The 20630-nt window shown below is 41.8% G+C and overlaps 2 protein-coding genes across 3 annotated transcripts; both read left to right on the top strand.

Moving 5' to 3' along the window:
• The first annotated feature begins 630 nt into the window (after positions 1-630).
• On the top strand, positions 631-3722 carry alyref (Aly/REF export factor). Its single transcript, XM_037793145.1, has 6 exons — positions 631-1019; positions 2381-2539; positions 2654-2801; positions 3000-3063; positions 3140-3326; positions 3413-3722. Exons 1-6 carry the CDS (start codon positions 750-752, stop codon positions 3425-3427), a joined length of 843 nt encoding a protein of 280 aa, XP_037649073.1. The 5' UTR covers positions 631-749; the 3' UTR covers positions 3428-3722.
• Positions 3723-5709: 1987 nt separating this feature from the next.
• On the top strand, positions 5710-20126 carry arhgdia (Rho GDP dissociation inhibitor (GDI) alpha). 2 transcript variants are annotated; one of them, XM_037793147.1, is made up of 6 exons: positions 5710-5859; positions 15147-15346; positions 17135-17218; positions 17829-17905; positions 18046-18109; positions 18481-20126. In XM_037793147.1, exons 2-6 carry the CDS (start codon positions 15157-15159, stop codon positions 18678-18680), a joined length of 615 nt encoding a protein of 204 aa, XP_037649075.1. In that variant the 5' UTR covers positions 5710-5859; positions 15147-15156; the 3' UTR covers positions 18681-20126. The 2 variants fall into 2 exon arrangements, with proteins under 2 accessions (XP_037649075.1, XP_037649076.1); XM_037793148.1 differs by lacking the exon at positions 5710-5859 and adding an exon at positions 12994-13255.
• The last annotated feature ends 504 nt before the right edge of the window (positions 20127-20630 follow it).

Here is a 20630-nt window from a genome sequence, read left to right as displayed (position 1 = left end):
GTTCAGGTTAAAGGCCCGATGTGACATAAATGTCTCAACGATATTCATCTGATTTGTTTTATATCAATTTGTTCAAGAAATGTGATCACAACAGGTTAAATGTAATAAAGGACATGTTATTTAAGTATTACAATTCTTAAATGGCTTGATTCTTACCTTTAGCAACAAAAAATAAGCTTTTTCAATTTAGCTAGTTCTGTCACATGTGCTAACCTGGCACACAGACATCTTGGAAATGTTGCTATGGAAACACAAAATCACATGACCCATCAGGATGTTCAGTATGTGTCACTTAGGGACTCCATGAGTTAAAGTCAAGGATAAAGCTTTATAAGGAACTTTCCAGAACGTTTAAAGGGTGTGTGACACCTATGTCACCGTGGGTTCTTATGAATAATTTCAGTTTCTGGTTGATTACAATATGTAAATTTCTGAGCTGGGTGCTCTCCTATTCTATATAATGAGTGGTTAAGACCTGTATGTCCCACCCAGTCATTCGTTTTGTTTGATCACAGGGCTTTTGTAATGTGTTTGGTCCCGTTTGGTCACGCGTATTACGTGATGACGTCGTGTTTACGTGCAGTACGTGCACCAACCAGCCTGTCTATAAACAGCCGTCGCTGGTGTGTATGTGTTTTGTCGTCGGAGCAGCAGAGAAGGAGACAAGGAGACAAGGAGAGGAACTCAGTCGAGCCTAGGGGGTTATTCTTTTACATCTCATCACAGTTTAGCATTATTGGGGCAGCATAATGGCCGATAAAATGGATATGTCTCTAGACGACATTATCAAGCAGAACAGGCAGCAGAGAGGTGGAGGCGGAGGCCGCGGAGGAAGAGGCCGAGGCCGCGGAGGCTCCGGCGGCGGCCGAGGAGGTGGAGGAGGAGGCGGTGGTGGAGGAGGAGGAGGAGGCCCCGGCCGGCTCGGAGGAGGATTTGGAGGCCGAGGCGGCGGATCCGGCCCCATGAGGAGCCGACAGAACCTGAGCCGCGCAAGAGGCAGACCGACGCCGTACAGCAGGGTATGAGAAAGTTAGAAGAAAGAGAAAGCTGTCGGCTCACCTGAAACGGCCTCTGGTTAACACCCTCTGCTCTCCAGCCAGCGTGCTGGGAGAGCGGAGAGCGGGTCCGCTGTGACCGCAGAGCTACCTCTGTGATGTGCGGTTAAGCATTAATGGAAGTTGTATGCATAGTGTGTCCCTTCTTCTTCTCCCACAATGTGTTGTTTCAAGAGGAGGCCTGTGGAGAGAGAGAGAGAGAGCTAACGGGTTAGCCACAGGAGCTAACTAGCTCACGTTGAAGGCCTCGGCTCGGCGGCGCCATTTTGTGCCGGGCTCCTTAGATTAGAGCTAGTCTACAACGATCAATAACCAGCTTTACCACCGCGACGGTGAGAGGAAACCACTTCATCATGAAAATGCAACCCGCAAATGTTTTTTTCACCACTTTTTGGAGCATAGTTTTTGTCCTTGTCCAGACGGCCTTTGTTCAGGAGCGGCTGTCTCGCGCTGTGGTTTCACAACAACAAGCCTGTTTGCTGGCTTTTCAACCAGTCTGGCTGCTTACTAGTGGATGGATCTAGTGGACTTCAACCCCCTCCCCCTGATAGTGTTCATTCATATAAAGCAAACCTTCACTCCTTAAGTGTGAAAGAGTATTTAGACAAACCCCAATCAAAATGGCGAGGTCTCAAAATGGACGCACAGATAATCCACGCCTTCATAGAGAGAGAGAGGAGATAGAGGCTGCTGCTGGTATCTAGTGTTTCTCCCATGATCCATCCACCCCTTCATCTTACGGACACTTCCCCTTCATGAAAGCCCTTCTCGTGGCTTGGTAAAGAACTTTTGGTCGGGCCAGGAAACGGTGCGACGCTGGAGGCAACTCTGCTTCAGATGGCGACCCCCCCCCCCCCCACACATGTGTACCGAGGATCACATCTGGAGAGCCTGGTGGAGGCGCAGATGGCAAGAGAACAATGGGCAATATTGGTAGCTGGCCGGGGTGGGCAAGTTGCCAGGGGTTAGTATAGACATGGTGGGGGGTTTGGGATGATGAAATATTGCTCATTTACTTAGTCATGAGTAAAGATGTTTATTTTTATTGTATACATGTTGTGTGTGTATATAGAAGTGATATACATTACATCCCCTTGCTGTTATTGTTAAGTTGTATTTCCTCCTCTGTCTGAGCTGATTCACTTGCTTGTAGTGATGGGGTGGGCAGGGAACATTTGGGGACCCTCTTGGGGGATCTGAGCACCCTGGCCCTGGTGGAAGTGGAGCCCCTGCTTGCCCCAACACCCAGCCGTGTGGACTCTGTGATTGACAGAGGGCAAGGGGATCCTGAAGTCAGCAGGTTCGTTCTCTTTCATCTGTTGCAGCCTAAACAGCTTCCCGATAAGTGGCAGCATGACATGTTTGACAACGGCTTCAGTGGCTTCAGCGGTGGCGCTGGGGGAGGCGGAGGAGCCGGCGTGGAAACTGGAGGGAAGCTCCTCGTCTCCAATCTCGACTTTGGGGTCTCGGATGCAGACATTCAGGTACTTGTTGTTTTTTTTGCCGTACCCGTTCGTTTTTTTTGTGAATGGGGCGTGTTTGTCCCAAGGTGGGACAAAGGAATGGCTTCTGAGGACATCCTGTTTTTGTTTTTCCAGGAACTTTTTGCTGAATTTGGGACTCTGAAGAAGGCTGCAGTTCATTACGACCGATCGGGAAGAAGCCTCGGAACCGCAGATGTCCACTTTGAAAGGCGGGCAGATGCCCACAAGGCCATGAAACAGTACAATGGCATCCCGCTTGATGGTATGCCTCAAACTCAAATCATATGTCCTCTTGTTTTGAATTGTGGCTGCACATATATTTCACCATTTTAAATTTTGTGTTTATTTATGTTTTGATAATTAATCTAAGAACATGATCTGTCTGGTGAATTGCTTGACTGATTGTTTCAGCACTACTGCCCTGCCTGAATTGTGTATTCAAAATGTCTTGTCTCTCTAGGGCGGCCCATGAACATACAGCTCGTCACATCACAGATTGACACACAGAGACGACCTATGCAGGGGTAAGTGTAACCATCTTTTGTTCAAGGACTTGACTCAAACGTTGTGGACACTGTGTGTGACGGGTGCTCTTTTCAGTCTAAACAGAGGTGGTGGAGGAGGCATGAACAGAAATCGTGGGGGCGGCTTCAGAGGCATGCAGAGAGGAGGCCGCGGAGGACGTGGTGCAGGCGGTGGAAGAGGTCGAGGTGGTCGCGGCGGTAATACTAAACAGCAGCTTTCAGCAGAGGAACTCGACGCCCAGTTAGACGCCTACAATGCCAGAGTAAGTCAAGTCCTGCAGCACCTGTCGACAATTAACAAATTGTGTTTTTGCAGCTGTCTAACTTCATTCTCGTTTTGTTTTCTCAGATGGACACTAGCTAAGAAATGAAGATCCTCCACTTTTGTTGTCCCTTCCTGTCTGCACAGAAGGGTAGTTGTTACAAATGTGCAGAATATTTTACACATGGTTGTCTTCTGATGTGATTGAAATTTATTGTTCCAACCTCTTCTTTTAAATGCCCCGAAGTGTTTTTTACCAGTATTTTTTTTTTTCTCCTTCTTTTCTGATGAAAATGGTTTTGACTGTAGGTAAATGTGAATTGGGTTTTCCCGGTTCTTTCCTATACCTTGTAGTTAATGACACTTGTAATAAAACCCACAGTGCATATTAACCAAATACTGTCTCTCTGTCTTGATCTGTGTGCTCATCCACCCTGTTTTGAAATACCTTTTTAAATTCAAAGAAAGTCTTTATAGTTATTTTGTGCTAAAATAGAATTGGGTGATTCTCCACATGCTTGTTTCTTATACCTGGTCTTAAGCAGTACAAAGCCTGCAGATGCTTTTATATTTATACTGTGTGTGTTTGGAATTAAGTGATTGCCATTGGTAACCAGGGGCATGAAATCGAGCTTGGGATTAGATCTTAAACAGTGTCTCAATGTGAAAGACAGGATTAGCTGGGTTTTTTGATCCATTTGAATAAACCTTTGTAAAGGGTGATCAATTGTGTAAGTTGTTGTAATGGCTTTGCAACACATTTTTGGAATGCTCACTGACTCAAAAGAAAGTATTTTACTGAAACCAATACAGGTTCAGCTTGTTCTGAAAAGATGCCCAATAAAATAATTAACGCAATAACAACCATAAAGCATCCATAAATCTAATTGAGTGTTGCTAAATGTTAAAATTGATGTATGTGCTGGCTTATTGAATCTGTCTGTCTTGGAAAGGGAAATGTCCCACAGCTGAGCAGTGTATGAATAGTGGCATTGTCATTGAATACACAATTATTATAACCTACAGTTCATGCCTCGCTGCTGTAATGCACAACCACATCTTAACCACTAGATGTCATCCTGCTCTGTATCAACCATACGGTCAACAGTAAGGTCAAAGTTTCTGAGTTTGTCGATTGTTAACATGTACTTATCAGTACTTGCGTGCCACGCCTATGATATGAACTGAATCATGTATAATGTACTACCTCGGTGGATAAAGATCTACTGGGGTTGCTCAAAGACTGGAGGGGCTGTCAGCTCAAGCAGTGAGCCAAAACTGATGTAGAAGTGTAGAGAACAAAGTGAAACATGTCTGTGAGTATGCAGCACAGCTCTGCATGCCCACGCGTGTCCTGGGTGCGATTATTCCCAGAAGCACGTCTAAAGACACAGATTTAAATTGTTAACAAATTCTGTTTCCAGTTAAGTTTTCGTGATTGGAACAAATAGCTTTTCTCTTTTTCTTTTTAGTCTTGGAAACATCAATTGTTTTATTTATGTACATTTGTGTCTGCACAATATTCACATAGTGGTGTTAAAATAACTGGAACACCTGGCCCTGTATAAAATGATTGCAAAAGTATTCAAATCTTTACTTAAGTAAAAGTAGTAATACCACAATGTAAAACAACTCTGTTCCAATTAGGAGTACTGCTTTTACATAGTAGTATAATTAAATACATTACTTAAATGTATAAAAAGTAGGTACTCATTATGCAGAATGCCCACCATCAAAGCTGTATATGTCACGAGTGGATTCATTTTATTGCATTAGCAGCGTTTTAATTTTGCAGTTCATCAAAGTGAAGCTTTTTTTTTTATCTTATTTTAATATTTATTGAGCTTTTATTTGTGCATACAACCAAAAGTACTGTGTATGTTAACTTATAACTTTTTTACAATCAGAAAGATAAAAAAAGAAAACACAATGAAGAAAATAAACAAACAAACAGAACAGTCATGGTTAAAAGTGTCCATTATCAAAGAAGGGTGTTTACAAATCCAGTCTCTTGTAATTTATACATCAGTTAGTCCATAAGCATTTTCATAAATCTTCCATTTACTACGAAAAACCTTTCTCTCACTTTAAGCTATATATTTACATATATACATATATAGTATATATACATATATATATATATGTATATATACTATATATACTATATATGTATATATATATATATATATATGTATATATATTGAAGACAATTTCACTGAATATCAACTCACCAGTATTGATCAGCAAGCCAAGTGGTTATTGTACTTACTCTTTTGCACACGTGCCCAAAACACATGCAATTTTGTTTGAATGACTGAATGAGAAATTCTAATATGTTGTGGACAAAAAACTAATTGTTCAGAAGTTATTGTTCTGCTTTTATTTTGAAGGCAGGCAGGAAACCGGACGTTGTGTCCCCCTGTCAGCAGCAGCAGCCGTCGGCTCAGATTTTCCTCCAACGGCTTCACTTGGTTCCTCCCGCCACCACCAACAGGAGACTGTCCTATCCTACAAGCCTTCAGCGAGATATAAAGGTAAGAGTTGATAGAAACACTCCATAAACTCTCATAATAACTAACTTTACACGTTAAGCAGACTTCTCTGAGGTGCTTTGGTGTAGTTTAGCAAGTTTTCGGCACTTTGATAAGGAAGTATTAGCAACTTCACCCAGGAGAGGTTGTTTATCAAAGAACAACTTCCTGTTCTCAGGACTGAGTCTTTTTAATCCACATTTATCTTATTGTAGTGTTAGAGTATCTTAATCCTGTCTTTAGTTGCTAAGTTACTCGGCGGCAGCGAGGAGTAGTGCAGACGCAATCATTGGTTGATCGTTTCCGGGTGTTGATCTGAGCTGTTCAACAACGTTAAAGATCATCAGTTGCATTAACTTGTTCACAATAACTCACTTAATGTTTCGATGCATTCACTAGTGGACCTAAAAGTTTATGCAGAGGTTGTATTTAGTCTACTTTAATGTGTGACTCGACTTGTCATGTGGCACATGAACGTTTTCTGCCACTTCCTGGAATGAACTCTTTTAATGTGAGTTGGCCTGCAGGGCTCATACCTGAAACCAGCCTCCATTTTGGCTCTTTTAGAGGCTTTCATGGTCAAGTGCACATAGATTACTGCTGAGATCAAAAAGGCTTCAGGTGACAGTCCCTCTTTATGTACTCTGGTGTGATAATTAGAGCTGTGTGTGCTCAGCTGAATAAGTGATTTCTCAAAGAGATCAGGCAAACTGTGAATCCTCCCTTTCCTTCCTGTGTGTGTGTGATAAATGGCCTGGAAGATGTTTTTTTAATCTCCACTCTGGGACTTGGAGAACTTTCAGATAACACATTTCTGTCATGGCCTTTTCATTTCTCAACCTGAGAATGTGCAGTGTTGGCCGGATGTCTCATTGTTGCAGTTTGACCTTGTTGATCTTGAGCAGGAGAGGGAGAATTAACTACTAAACAATCAGCATGTTGCATTGTCATTGTAGCTATTTCCCCGAAGAAATCTGTATAATAGGCTTTGTACATGTTCCAGCAGCTCCCGGTGAGGAGTGCAAGGGTCAAAACCACATGCCTGAACTGAAAAATGTTGTACATATTAGCTGATATTTAGAAAGGGAAGGTGTGTACATCCTGTCTTATAGTGCTGAAGCAACAAATGCGCAATATCTACTACTAGGGCTGCATGGTTATGGCCAGAACGATAATCACAATTATTTTGTTCAAGATTGGGATCATCAGTGATCAATCAATCATTGATTTTAAGGGGACAAAATATTTTTATTGCAAATTCACATTTAAATAAACAGAGCGCTGCTTTCACTTCTATGTTGTGCTTCATTCCAACTGTCAAAAATGATCCTTTTACTTTGTTATAGTATAGTCTATAGTGGGTATTTGCCTAAAGAAAACACAATTTAAATGATTTGGAAAGAAAATGATTGTATTTTTATCTAAATATTTGCTTTAAGTAAAAAAATTCTTGGCATTAGTAGTTCTAATTGTATATTATAATGTGTTTAGAGCTAGTGTTTGGAAATGAAACGGCTCATAATTCCTTCTCTATTTTCTATTTTCTATTGCTGTAAAAAAAATGTCATGCAAACAACTGTATGTATTCAAGTTTCTCACCAAAAAGCTACATTTTACACAATTACATTTGAATGCATCATGATAGTGTTATAATTTACCATCACCCCATCATGTTGCGGCTGCACACGTGTGTGTGTGACCGGCAAAAAACGTATATATGAGACTTTGATCGGCTTCACTAATGCTACAATTCATTGATCTTTTTCTAAAGTATTTTTGGGACCACTATGGTTAAGTCTTTTTCTTTTTGAAATTAATTTTTTTTCTATGCTATGACAAATCATGTCAGTGGCCTCTTCTGTTTTTAGCTCAGAGTCACAGCTCCCTTACACAGACCAGTGTGAGCTAGTAATGATCAGCCTTTCTCTCTCACATTGTGTGGTCCTCCTCACCCAGAACATGGCCTCCCTCAGACTCAATAGTAGCCTTCAGCATCACATCCTCTCAGAAATGATGGGCTTCAATGGTGGGAAATGTATTATATTTTTTAAAGGCCATAAGTTTTTTTATTTTTCACCCTTGATTTTTGCCTTTTAAGCCCTCAGTTGGTTGAAATTGCATGTTCATACCACCTGTTGTAGTCTCAGGTTGTTGGAGGAAACCGTCATACAGCTGTATTGGTGGAGAGTCCGTCACCTCCACCGAGGCTGTCGTCCAGGGAGGCAGACCCGAATCTGGGAATAAGCCCTGACCTTTCAGCTGGCACCTTGGCTGCCCCATTCACTGGCAGCTTCCTGCTGCAGCACTCAGGGATTTCTCACCGGCTATTTTTAAAGCTTCCTATTTGTTCTGGTTCTTCCTGGGATAGAGTCAGGATTTGTTTCTTTTTCCCTCATGGCCACCTCTCTCTGTGGCTCATTTTCTTTGTGAGGGGAATCTGTCTTCTTTACTGAAATAGCAATTTCAGTGACAGGACATCCTGCAAATGTTATCTTGCGTTGTTAAAAGCTCTTCTTCACTTAATCGATAAACACAAGCTCATAACAGGTTTTTCTATCCTGTTCCTTCTCTAATTTTTTTTCTCACCATCTTCTCTATTTCAGTTGAGTTTGATTTCCTCTGCATTGCCCCAGCTCTGCCAGAAGCTCTTGGTGTAACACTTCCTCAAAACTTTTGGTATGTGTTGCACTACATCCACATACTTGGTAGGACCCAGCATGATTTATATCTACCGACATAACATCTAGCCAGCGGCCGTTTGCATTAATATCACAACAGCATCTTTAAAACATTCTAAGGTTGGGTTAGCCTCACAGGTGGAGCGTTAAGAGGATGAGCTGTGCTTCAGATTTGCCCTGTGTGGTTTAGCGCTCAAAAGGAAATGAGTCAACTTGCCCGAAAAAGGAAGTTTGCAGTCGTTTCTTGACAGACAAAGAGGCCCGGTAGCTGTCTGACATGCAATGCACCCTTTGTTTGAGGGTGCAGTCATTAGTTGTATTGTTTTTTCACAAAGGGGATCGTGCAAGAAAATAAAAATAAAAATAGCTACAAGTGCTACTCTTCATGTAAGAGTTTGATTAGACAGGAATTCCAGCTGATATCCATCAAATTCTAATCAATTGTTTGCATGAAAAGTGTTTTATTAAAGACAGAAATGTGGTCAGTGGGGAATGCTTTGGATAAGTGTACAAAATGACATAGGAGTTTTCTAATTTCAACAGCAGAATCAGTCATTCACAACAACCTGAGGAGGGTCAATGGGGCCAAAATTGGGGATGCACCGATCCGACTTTTACAGTCCCGATACCGATACCTTGGCTTTGGGTATCGTCCGAAACAGAGTACCACGCCTATACCAGTGTTTAATTAATAAGCTGTATGCCTCACTGTGTGGGAGTAACTGGGATCATTCTTTTATGTGTAAGGAAACATCAGGCTTGACTTAAACATTGCTTTCCTAACTTTGTAAAACAAAATGTAACAAATAAATACATGGATAGGAATTTAGTACATTTGTATTTATTATTAAAATAATAAATCGTACACCAGCAACTTGGCAAAAAAATCGTCAAAATTAAAAGGAATTACAATTCAAGTATAAAGCTTTTTAATTCAGCAACAAATTAGTCAAAACTTAAAGAGGAATTCAAATCCCAGTATATAATGTGTATAGTATATGAACATAGAATTGAATTGAATAGATCATCCCCATCGTCACCGATATCCGATCCAGTGCATCCCTAACCAAAAATGTTGATTTGAATCAATTATTCTTTGACGAAAAACGTCTCGAGTGTTTCACCTACCTGATCAGCTTTTATTAAAGCATCATGACAAGGATGCATTTGAGGTGTGCAGATATCGTGTGGATAAAAAGGACAAATGCGAAGGTCTCAGGCAGACCTCGAGTGTTGCATGAAAGAGACTAACCGAGATCAAAGCGGCCATAGATCTGTGAGTGACATCTTCAATAGGGAGCCAAAAGCTAAATGTCACTTCACAAAGGTTGCCAATTCTCAGTTACTTTTAAGGAAGCAACATTCATATCCGGTTGTTGCATTTCTCTTAGGTAAATGTGCAATGTGTTAACAGTAACTCTGAGTATTAATCATCATCAGCAGTAGGACTTCCTCTTCTCAAACCATCAGTAAAGGTGTCTCTACTGTGCACGAACTACAAAGCCTTTGTTGGGTTTCATGCTTTTCTGATGTCTGGCTGCCATATATGCCTGCTGCGTTATCACCTTTACCACATTGTTGTTCCTCCCTGTGAAGAGCGTGACCCGTAGCATCCACTGTATGATCAATGGCATCTGACAGAGTAGGGATGTTAATAATTAACCGTTAAGGGGCATCGAGACATTTTTACCGATTAATGCTATCGTTTAAAAGTAAATAAAAAGCTGAGCAAAACTCAAAGGAGCGGCTTGTCACTTAAAGGAGAATAGCTGGTCCGCCTTAACGGCCCACCTTGAGAGAGTCTGAGCCGGTGTTGCAAGATACAGGAAGTTGGCTCAGGTCTTCAGGAGTTGTAGCATTTATTCACAGACAAATAAACTGTACACACACACTGTGTGCATGCACTGCTACATTCACAGCTATAACGCGCACCGACAAACCCCACACTCACCACCGCCACACACACACACACAGTCTGTCAGTCACTCGCTAACGTTACGCTGACCACCTCGCAGCTCTACTAAATGATGCGCTGGAGACTTTTACTGGGGAAAGTGGCTGCATGTGTCCACGACAATGCTGGGGGACTCAGTTGTCTGTTTTGCACATACAGTGCAGCTTGCGCACCCGCTGCATGCAACGCACCAATCTAGTCAGTTAACGGTTAATAATCGGTTAACGAGGGTCGGTTATCGGTTAGAAAAAAATATTCAAAATTAGCATCCCTTAAACGGAGCCCATAAGATTACATCAAACGACAGTTTGACGACATGAAGATGTAGATCTACAGCTTTGTATTCTGCAGCTTTACTTAAACTCTGGTTAGGCAGTATTGACTAATTACTATTATTAACTATATTACCCCTTTGTCTGCCCCCCCCTACACACAGACTTCATACAGCCTGCAACATCCCACAGGGATTCCCTGGTCGTCATTGAGCTCGTTGATCTTCAGTAACATTTGATGACGTTAATGACTCCTGTCAGAGACAATCCTCTTGCTGTGTCACCACTGACACCTCCAAAACACTTTCCTCTCCTGTCCCCAAATGCCTCATTAGCCGTAATCCCACTTTCTGTAATCTCACTGCTCAGCGGAGTTGCTAAGGAACAGGCCCCAATCCTAAACCTCAGCTGCTGCCAAGCCAGGTGTGTTTGTAAAACTGAGCCGCTCAGCTCTGTCAAGCAAAGCGATTATCCTCCTGTAGGAGAGGGACTGTGCAGGTGAAGGTGATAACACTGAGGTGGACAGGTTCATGTCCAGTGCTTGTTTGCATGGTCTCATGACCTGTGTGTTTGTCTCACAGCAGGCTGAACAATGACAGAGCCTTTTCCTGTCTCAGATTAGTAAGTAGCCAGTTAGCCACAGCCCACAGCATGGTTAGCCAGAAAGAATGTGCATCGTTATGTGGGAGGTTATGTCAGTATTGTTTAGACTAATCCATTTTACTCAGTGCGTTTGGCCTTTAATTTGCTGATTCAACAATTTCATACTCTATTAAGATGGCATCTATGAGTGACGTGGCTGTGGGCAGACATTACGTAGCGCATTGTTTAACAATTCCTTCTTAATTTGCATGTGCTTCTGTTGGTAACCATGTTGTTGACAGTGAAAGACTACAGGGAAGCTGCACACTAAGCAAAGATATTCATACTAGATTATAGTAGTATATAGTTAGAATTATTTTTATGCCCAGGGCTCTCAACTAACTTTTTTCACCATCCTCCCGGAACCGCCCCAAAAGTATAACCTAAGCCGTCCCGATATCAATGCGGACCGTCACAAATTTAAAATCTTTATTTTTATACATTATCATTAGTTAATCATTCAAAGTGACCAATAACATAAATCAAACATTAAAATTGGTTTATTTTTGCTCATAAACTTATAATTTTTCCCAAACTTCTTTTTTTTATTATTTTAAGGTAATTTTATATCTATTTTTTTATTTATTTATAATTTGCATGTTTGTATTGATTTTGATGTTAACAAAACAGCTAAGTTATTCTCGTGAACGCGAGACTGGTTGGCAGAGAACTAGTTTAACTTTAATCCAGTTGTGCTGCAACTAATTATTTTTTTATTGCGTAATAGGCTGGTTGTTTTTCTTGATTAACTGATCTGTCGTTTGATCTATAAAATATATTCTATAATTCAGAGTTTAAGATGATGCCATCCAATGTCTTGTCTTGTCCGGACCATTGGTCCAAAACAACGATTTTTACTTTACCTACATAGACGACTAAAAAAATAGCAAATAGTCGTATTTGAGAAACTCCAACCAAATAATTTTGGCTTGAAAAATAACTTAAACGATTTATTGATTATTAAAATGGTTGTGAATTAATTCACTGTTGATTTAATAAAATCAATTCATCGACTAATCATCTCAGCTCTAAAATCAGGAGTTCTCTGATCAATGAATAAGTAAACAAGATCATGAATCTCACCAGACGTTGATGCTAAATTTGAGTTCTTGACATTACCACGGACACATTTCAGTCTGTAACAAAGTGTTGAGGGGAAGTATCAGCAGAGTACTCCGCCAATTTAGCATTGCATCTCTATCATTGTTGTCTCACAGTTTTAAAAAAAAATAACAGACTTTGATGTGTAAAATTGGTGTGTTCGCCTTTAAGTCCATCATTTTTGTCCTCCATAGTGTTTAAATGTAGCAGACGCCTCCTATGTGTCTTTAGGGACTCTGTAAGTGTGTAAAGTGTAGCTCGCTACCTAACGTTTGTCTTAAAGGACCCATCACTTCCTCCTCTGTGGCCGTACGCTGCAGTCACAGTGCACAGTGTGCTGCAGGAGAGTAGAGGAAGTCAGAAAAGCAACCTGTTCGTCAATACTTCGAGAACGATATCACACCATCGTGGTGTTATCTGCCCTCTCTCTATCTCTCTCTTTCTCTGTGTGTGTGTGTGTGCAACAAGGAGCCTCTCACTTGTTCCCTCCGACCAGAAACACTCACACACAGCTGACCAGCTATTGGCAGAAAGGGAATTCGTGCCGTATTGGGAGCACAGAGGCCCCATTTGGAAAAAAAAAAAAACGGCACTGTGTGTTCTCAGTTCCTGCTTGGCTAATACCCAACAGTATATGACGGTCACAATAGAACAGAGAGGAGCGTTCGACAGGCAGGGCGACAAACCAGTTTTTGTGTTGTTGCGTGGATCTCCCGTTTGCAGTCGTGTGATTTATTGCGGTTCCTCAGATTGTAAGTAGTGCGTCGGGGTATTACTTTTATTGAGAGAGGCTCCACCTGTGGTCGGCATGTGTTCAGCTTGTGTTTGCCTTTGTCTGATTTGTTAGCTTGCCCGTGTTGATTCAGGATGACCTTTAACCTGCACGTTAGCATTCACAAAGCAGTAACTGAAACCAAGCAAACACATATTACGGAGTTAATTACACCAAGAAGTAGTTTAGTTTGATTAGACTGTAATGGAGAAGCAGTTTAGTCATCACCTCACGTCTTCCTCTTTTTATTTTAGGGTAGTTTGTTTTTATGGACGTAGATTTGTTCGCTACATCATTGACTCGAGCATTGATCTCCTTAGGTCTGTTTTAGCCCTTTTAACATAAATGAACTATACAGTTTTACTTTTTCAGAGCGATGAATCCTCTTCTACAGTTCGACAGCTCTAGTTCCTGCTCGGCTGAAGTCACCCAAATACAGGAAGTTGGGGTTCTTTCAACATGCAAATGTCGAAAACATTTAGGAGGAGATGTTTGTAGGCGTCAGAATGAAAAGTCAGATTGAATAATGAGCGAGCTAAATGTGACTGACCCCACGACATCACTAAGTAGGATCAGTTCTCCTAAATAACACATTTATAACTGAGTTGGTTTCTGCCTGAATCAGGAACTAAAAACTATTTCAACTAATTTTAAACTTTAAACTAATTGTAGCAACAAGCACATACTTGCGTTTTGCAAGCTGCTGTGAAAACCACTCATACACCACTAGACCAATGTGTGTGTATGTGTGTGTGTATGTGTGTCGTCCGTGGACTGCAGGGAGAACGAGAGAACACAGAACAAGTGTTATGAGTGCACCATCATCCAGCTGCCTCTTGGCTTGCAGGTGTTGATCAGCGTTGTATAGCTGCGCCCAGCATATGTGCACCAGATGTTATTAATAGATAAATCTTTTTTTTCTTCTTCTCTTTACTGCATTTTTATGAGCAACAATTGAGTTTTATAGCACCTCCCAATGTTCTCACAAAAACTGCAGATAATGTTATTGTGCCGTTCCCTGCTCAGGATCGGCGTCCTCTCGTCTAATCGGGAGCGACTGGTTGTGACAGTGCAGCTGGACGTAGATGGCCGCATTAGCACGGCTGTTTTTCTGAGAAATGAGTTAGGGAGAAGCCTGGAGCTCGGATATAGCTTTTAGACCACTGGCCTCTGCTGTATGTCACCGCTGTGGCCCTAGAGGCTCCAAAGCCAAGTAGAGAGGGGTGACGTGTCCTGGCTCTCGTCTCTGCTAGTGTGTACATTTCGTGCGGTTGTGTCTAAGCATACTCTGAGGCGTTTAAGAGTCAAAAGGAAATAAAACTGCCTTGTCTCATGCCAGAAAATAATGATAAAGTTACCCGTGATGATCCACACAAGTTGTTTGTGAACAGTTTATTTTACTGAGAAATCTCTTCTCGTTGTCAAGTGAGCCTGGTATCTGTTGTCTGTCTGTGCGTAGAAAAAGAAACTATTCACAGCAAGGTCTGTGGATTGTCATCCTTAACCTTGTCACTGTGTGTGGACAGAGTTGTTGCTGTCGTGTTTCAAATGTTTTCATACTTCCTTTGAGCCATGCCTAGCAAATTCCATTATGCTCCAATCTACAGTATAGAGCTAAAGGCAGTATCTCCACACTGAAAACATCAGGATAAATAAACAGCAGCTGGATAAGCAATCTGTTATAATCATCCAGCAGCCGGATGTCTAATAACCATGTGCTGCCTTGCTCCACATGTAGGTCCAGTTTCATTAAAGCAAAGTTAAAAGTAGAAAAGGGAAGCAGTCTGCTGTGTGGAGTCCTGCTGCCTGTCCTTATTATTGTCTTTTCCTGTTCTCTAATCTCTCCGCTGTCACTTTCTTGTTGTGATTAGCAACACCATAATGGAAGAGGACCACGCTACACCCGAGCAGCTGGCAGCGATTGCAGCAGAAGCCGAAGGGAGCGAAATCTCAGTCAACTACAAACCACCTGCCCAGAAGACCTTAGAGGAGATCCAGAAACTGGACGAAGATGACGAAAGCCTGCGCAAGTACAAGGAGGCCCTCCTGGGCAAGGATTGTGCAGCTGCAGGTTAGTGATCCCTGTCGAAACTCAAAGGATCTTCTAGAACAACTGTAAATCTAACTTCAGCCATCTGATGCAAACACCACTGCAAACTTACAATGAGTCTCCCCTCTACTTGTTGTAGGCTATGTCTCCAAATGTGTTCGTGCTGTGTGTGTGTGTCCATAACTTTCTCTCCAACAAGTTGCAGCTCTGTGTGTTTGCTCTGCTAATAGTGCAGGGAATCAAACCTCAGCTATTTGTTGTGAAAACAGTTCAGTTACTCAGAGCACTGAAAACTGTCAAGTAAGTAGGAGTGGGAACAAAAAATGATTCATCTATGTATTGTATTTTAAAAAAAAAAAAAAAAATCGATGAAATCGATCCTTTAATGCCAGAATTTATATATTTGCTTCATTTGAGCCTATGCGGAGGTAAAAGGAAGTTACCGCTTTTATTGTTGTAGTCTTGAGTAACGTGACGTCAGATCCGTTCCGTATCCGTCAACCAAAACAAACGGCAGCCGGCCGCAGCGAGCCGAAATAAAAAAGTAGAAAACGGCAAAGGGTCTACGTGGATACAACCTGCACCCTCACATTTTAAATCCAACGTGGTAAACACTACACATACAGTAAGGTATGGAAATTCTTTGGGTTTCACACATTGCCAGGAAAAGCAGAGCTAGACATCACGGCTAAAGCTGCATGCTAACTCTGTCATGGACAGGAAACGTTATTGTATTGCGGTAACGTGTGATCAAGCCAGCCGTCACTTTCATCTCAGTGGTCAAATGGGCCGACGCTACAACTGTAGAGCACCCATATACTGACACTTATGTTAAATGCATTCAAACGGCCCCGATGGAGCTGACCATGGATGTATAAAGAGAACTGAGCTGAGAGGAGAGCTAGAGACAGACTTGGCAAAGTTAGCAGCAGTATACATGTGTGACTACGTCCTGTTTTCAAAATAAGGTGTTAACAAAGGGAACTGTATACAAAATATATAAATGGAAATCAGATTGATTGGATTATGTTCACCAGAAGTATAAAACATTACATGTCCCTTAAAATAAAAATAAAAAAATACCACTTATTTGTGAGGTAAATGTCTTTATGCTTTGAGTTTTGGGTTGCTGGAAAAAATTGAATACATAAAAAATGACAATGAGTGATATATTTGACTTCAGGACATCTCTGACTACATACATGCTGAAAATCAAACATTGTAATTTATTAATTTAGATATTTTCCAAAGTCCCCAGAAGTGTATGATTACATTTTTTCCCATGGTCTAGTGTTAAAATAAATCATAATATCGCATTGCCATGCTTGTAGAATCGCAATACATATCGCATCGGCACCAAAGTATCATGATAGTATTGAATCGTGAGATAGGTGTATCATCCCAGCCCTACAAGGTAGTTGAATTGAAATGATTGAGCAGATTCATACTCGCATTCGAGTAGTACGGCTTCTGTAAAATAGACAAAAAGGGTTTATAGTAATACTCTCTCCAAAGTAACATATTTTAAAGTTTTTGCATTTTATATGTTGATGTAGAAAAATCTTTGAATAATATCAACTCAACCACGTACATCTGGAAGACCTTAAAAGGAGATATGCGATCACATATATCAACCAATTTTTAAATCTAACTAGTGTGTGATTGATCATTTATGTGGATGAAAAAAAGCAATGCCTGCTCATTAAATGTTTGAAAGCAAAACAATTCAAATGCACAGTTGCATTCTCTCAGTATTTCTCTCAGGAGCTATAAATTGGTGATGGATAATGTGATCTTTCTCTCCCTTAGATCCCAACGCCCCCAACGTCCAGGTGACGGGAATGACTCTGGTATGTGACTCGGCTCCGAAACCTCTGGTCCTTGACCTGCAGGGTGAGTAGAGCAGAGACTGCAGTTTGGGATCGGGACAAAAACCCTAACAGCACATCGACATCTGAAAGATTTTTCTACCTGAATGCACAGAAGGCCCACATTTAGGCAGCTGTCTTTCCTTACAGCAGATGCACTGGACGAATTAGCTCATAGTAACATTAATTAATGAACACTAATCACTCCCATCCTCGTGTGCAAATATAGTCTAAATGACCTGCTGAGTCATTAGTCTGCTAATTAGTAATGACATGATTCCTGTGTAAGTGGTTTAATGAGCCATTTCCTGATGGCTCTCCTGCTCCCCCCCTCAGTGGTCACACTGAGCTACAACAGAGCAGGAGAGCTGGGCTCACTGTGCCACCTGGTGGTCAGTATCATTACTACAGGCTGTTGAAAATCAAAATACAACTTGACTTTGCTTTTGTGAATGTAATTCTTGTTTCTCTGGTTAAAAATAAACTAAAAAAATCCCTACATGTTTATTAATCTTTAGGTTATATATTTGAGACTGTAAAATGCTTGCATATTGTTCCAAACTGATCTTGTATATCTTGAGTCTTCACTCTTGCTTGACTTTTCTTTTCATGCTTGTACTGCTTTCCCCTTCCAGGAGACCTGACCGGCTTCAAGAAGACCCCAATCGTGCTGAAGGAGGGAATCGAATACAGAATAAAAATCTCCTTCAAGGTGAGAGAGTGTGGTCTTTGTCAAGCCCAGGATGTCTCAGACTTTCATGATATCATGATGGTTGTTACTGCAGCTGCCGTCAGCTATCTTTGTCACGGGAAACTGTTCAGCAGGATATGATGCATTTTGCCTTTTTGCAGGTCAACAAGGAAATTGTGTCAGGCCTGAAGTACTGTCAACAAACATACAGGAAAGGAATAAAAGGTAAGGATGCCCCCCAATTGTTTCATTTAAACTCTGCAGTTCCTTTAGGTGGATTTGGAAATGCCATGTAAAGTAGCGTCCTTTTACTTAAATGAATAATTCAACAGTTTGTGAAATAAGCTTATTCACTTTCTTTTTATGGCTTAGATGACGAGATCAGTGCCATTCATGTCTGTACAGTAAACGTGAAGAATGATAGACTATTCCTTTATAAAAAAGGTCCCAAATGAAACTGCTTTCTTGTTGGAATGATAAACCTGCAGGTCGGACCGTGTGTTTAATTTTGTGGAGATTGTTTGCTTGACTTATTATCAAGCAATAATTTTGTTGTTGTTGTTAATAAGCCTTATTAATAAATCTCTAATATACAGTTGACAAGTCGGACTACATGGTCGGCAGCTATGCGCCCAAACCAACCGTACAGGAGTTCATCACCCCCGTGGAGGAGTCACCCAAAGGGATGATGGCCCGCGGCAACTACACCATCAAGTCCAAGTTCACCGATGACGACCAACACGATCATCTCAGCTGGGAGTGGTGCCTCTCTATCAAGAAAGACTGGACAGACTGATCCCCTCTTCAACATCCTCCATCGACGTCTTCCTCTGCTTTGTCCCTCTCTCTCTTGCCGTCATTCCATTATTCCTGTCTGGATGTGTTGATTTAAGCTTTTGCTCTCTCCGTCCATCGACAACCCGCTCTTATATTTCCTTTTTTCTAAATTCCAATCACTCCATCATTCCTCCCCTCGTAACGCTTTCATTTATTTGGACCTGCACCTTTCTGTTAAGTATCAAATCTTTAAAAAATGGAGAAAGCAAACAACATGCACCATCCAGATTTTGCGGTTATGGTTTGTTTATGAAAGAAAAAGTAAAAAAAATATAGTTAACTGCTCTCAGAAAAATGATAAACTATTGATTCGCTCTGCCCTTTACCGCTGTCTTTTCTTTATTTTTCCCGATTGTTTTGTACAATTACCGTGATCTGCCTTGGAAAGCATTGTACAGGAAGTAGTAGTGCTGTATGTACGTGGCCACTGTGCGGTCACTGAGCAATCATTGCTGGACACAACCCTTGGACGCAGCCCTCCTAAAGCCTTTGAGCAGATTATTTGTACCAGGGTCTTGGTAAATTATTTGGAATTCAGGCCACCTCTTTTTCAAATTATTTAGCGCCATACAAAGTCTGCTGAGAGAACGGGGGGAAACTAAATGACCTCTAACCCCCCTGTGACCCCTCGCTGTAGGTGTGGCTGTTCCTCTCCTGATCAGGGTATTTTGGCTTTTTTTTTCCTTTTAGCAATGTGGCCTTAACAAGAACCCATAGGAAGAAATAGACAATTTAATTGAGCCTTTTGCCTTCAGATTATATTTGCCAGATCATCATGTGAGCCTGTTTTAACAATACTTGTAATACATGGAAAGGGAATCAGGACTGAGGACTTTTAACACCTTTTATATCAGGTTTGATGATTTGTTAAAGCCATTACATGTTGGTCCCAATCATGTTAGCTCTATTTACAACACATCTTTTTCTTGGCAGTACTTGTAGTTTTCTAAGTATCAGTTAAATTAACTTAAATGATCACCCTTGTTGTCCTCTAGTCCCTGAGGCCATATTTCCACCGCGTCCAAGGACTGTTAAACAGCTCACCTCGTATTACTCAAGTTTAGAAATACCAATGCTGGCTGTGCCTCCAGTCTCTTACAACCACATGCTGCTCCCGCTGACTCAGCAGCACTCTGTGCTCAACATCAGTGAGGTGAAACGTCGTCTGTAATTGACCTTTGAACTAGTATAGAGAATTCAGTCCCTAATCAGACATATAAAAGTATTTTCCTTTTTTATACACTCCAGAAGTATGGGAATGAAGTCTGTTCCCGCAGCTTCGCTCAGCTCTTGTGTCATGGACTGATGTTTTTTCTCTGTGGGTTGGATTTGACTCAATGTGTGCTACTTGTAATACTTACAGTTTACTGATCTCCTGTGTTCAGAATAAAGTGTTCAGACTGGGCCTGCTATGTCCTGTTTTTATTTTACCTCGTCCATAGGTCAGTCCGTCCCGTTCTTGTGAACGCGCCATCTCAAGAACGCCTAGAGGGAGCGACCGATCGACGGAGAGAGAGAGAGAGTGAGCGACAGAGAGTGAGAGAGAGAGCGACCGAGAGAGAGAGCGAGAGAGCGAGTGAGCAAGCGAGCGACCGAGAGCGACCGACCGAGAGCGAGCGAGCCACCGAGGCAGAGAGCGACCGACCGAGAGCCAGCGAGCGAGAGACAGAGAGCGAGCGAGCGACAGACAGCGACCGACAGAGAGCGAGAGAGAGACAGGCCGAGGGAGAGAGAGAGCAACCGAGGCAGAGAGTGAGGGACAGACAGACAGCGAGAGAGAGAGCGCGAGCGACTGAGACCGACAGAGAGAGAGAGAGAAAGAGAGGGAGCGACCAAGAGAACAAGCGTCAGAGACCGACAGAGGGCGAGCAAGCGACAGACAGAGCGACCGAGAGGCCGACAGAGAGCG

This window comes from Sebastes umbrosus, chromosome 14 (genome assembly GCF_015220745.1).
Source record: "Sebastes umbrosus isolate fSebUmb1 chromosome 14, fSebUmb1.pri, whole genome shotgun sequence".
Classification (NCBI taxonomy): domain Eukaryota; kingdom Metazoa; phylum Chordata; class Actinopteri; order Perciformes; family Sebastidae; genus Sebastes; species Sebastes umbrosus.
This window is presented reverse-complemented; position numbering and strand designations above follow the sequence as displayed.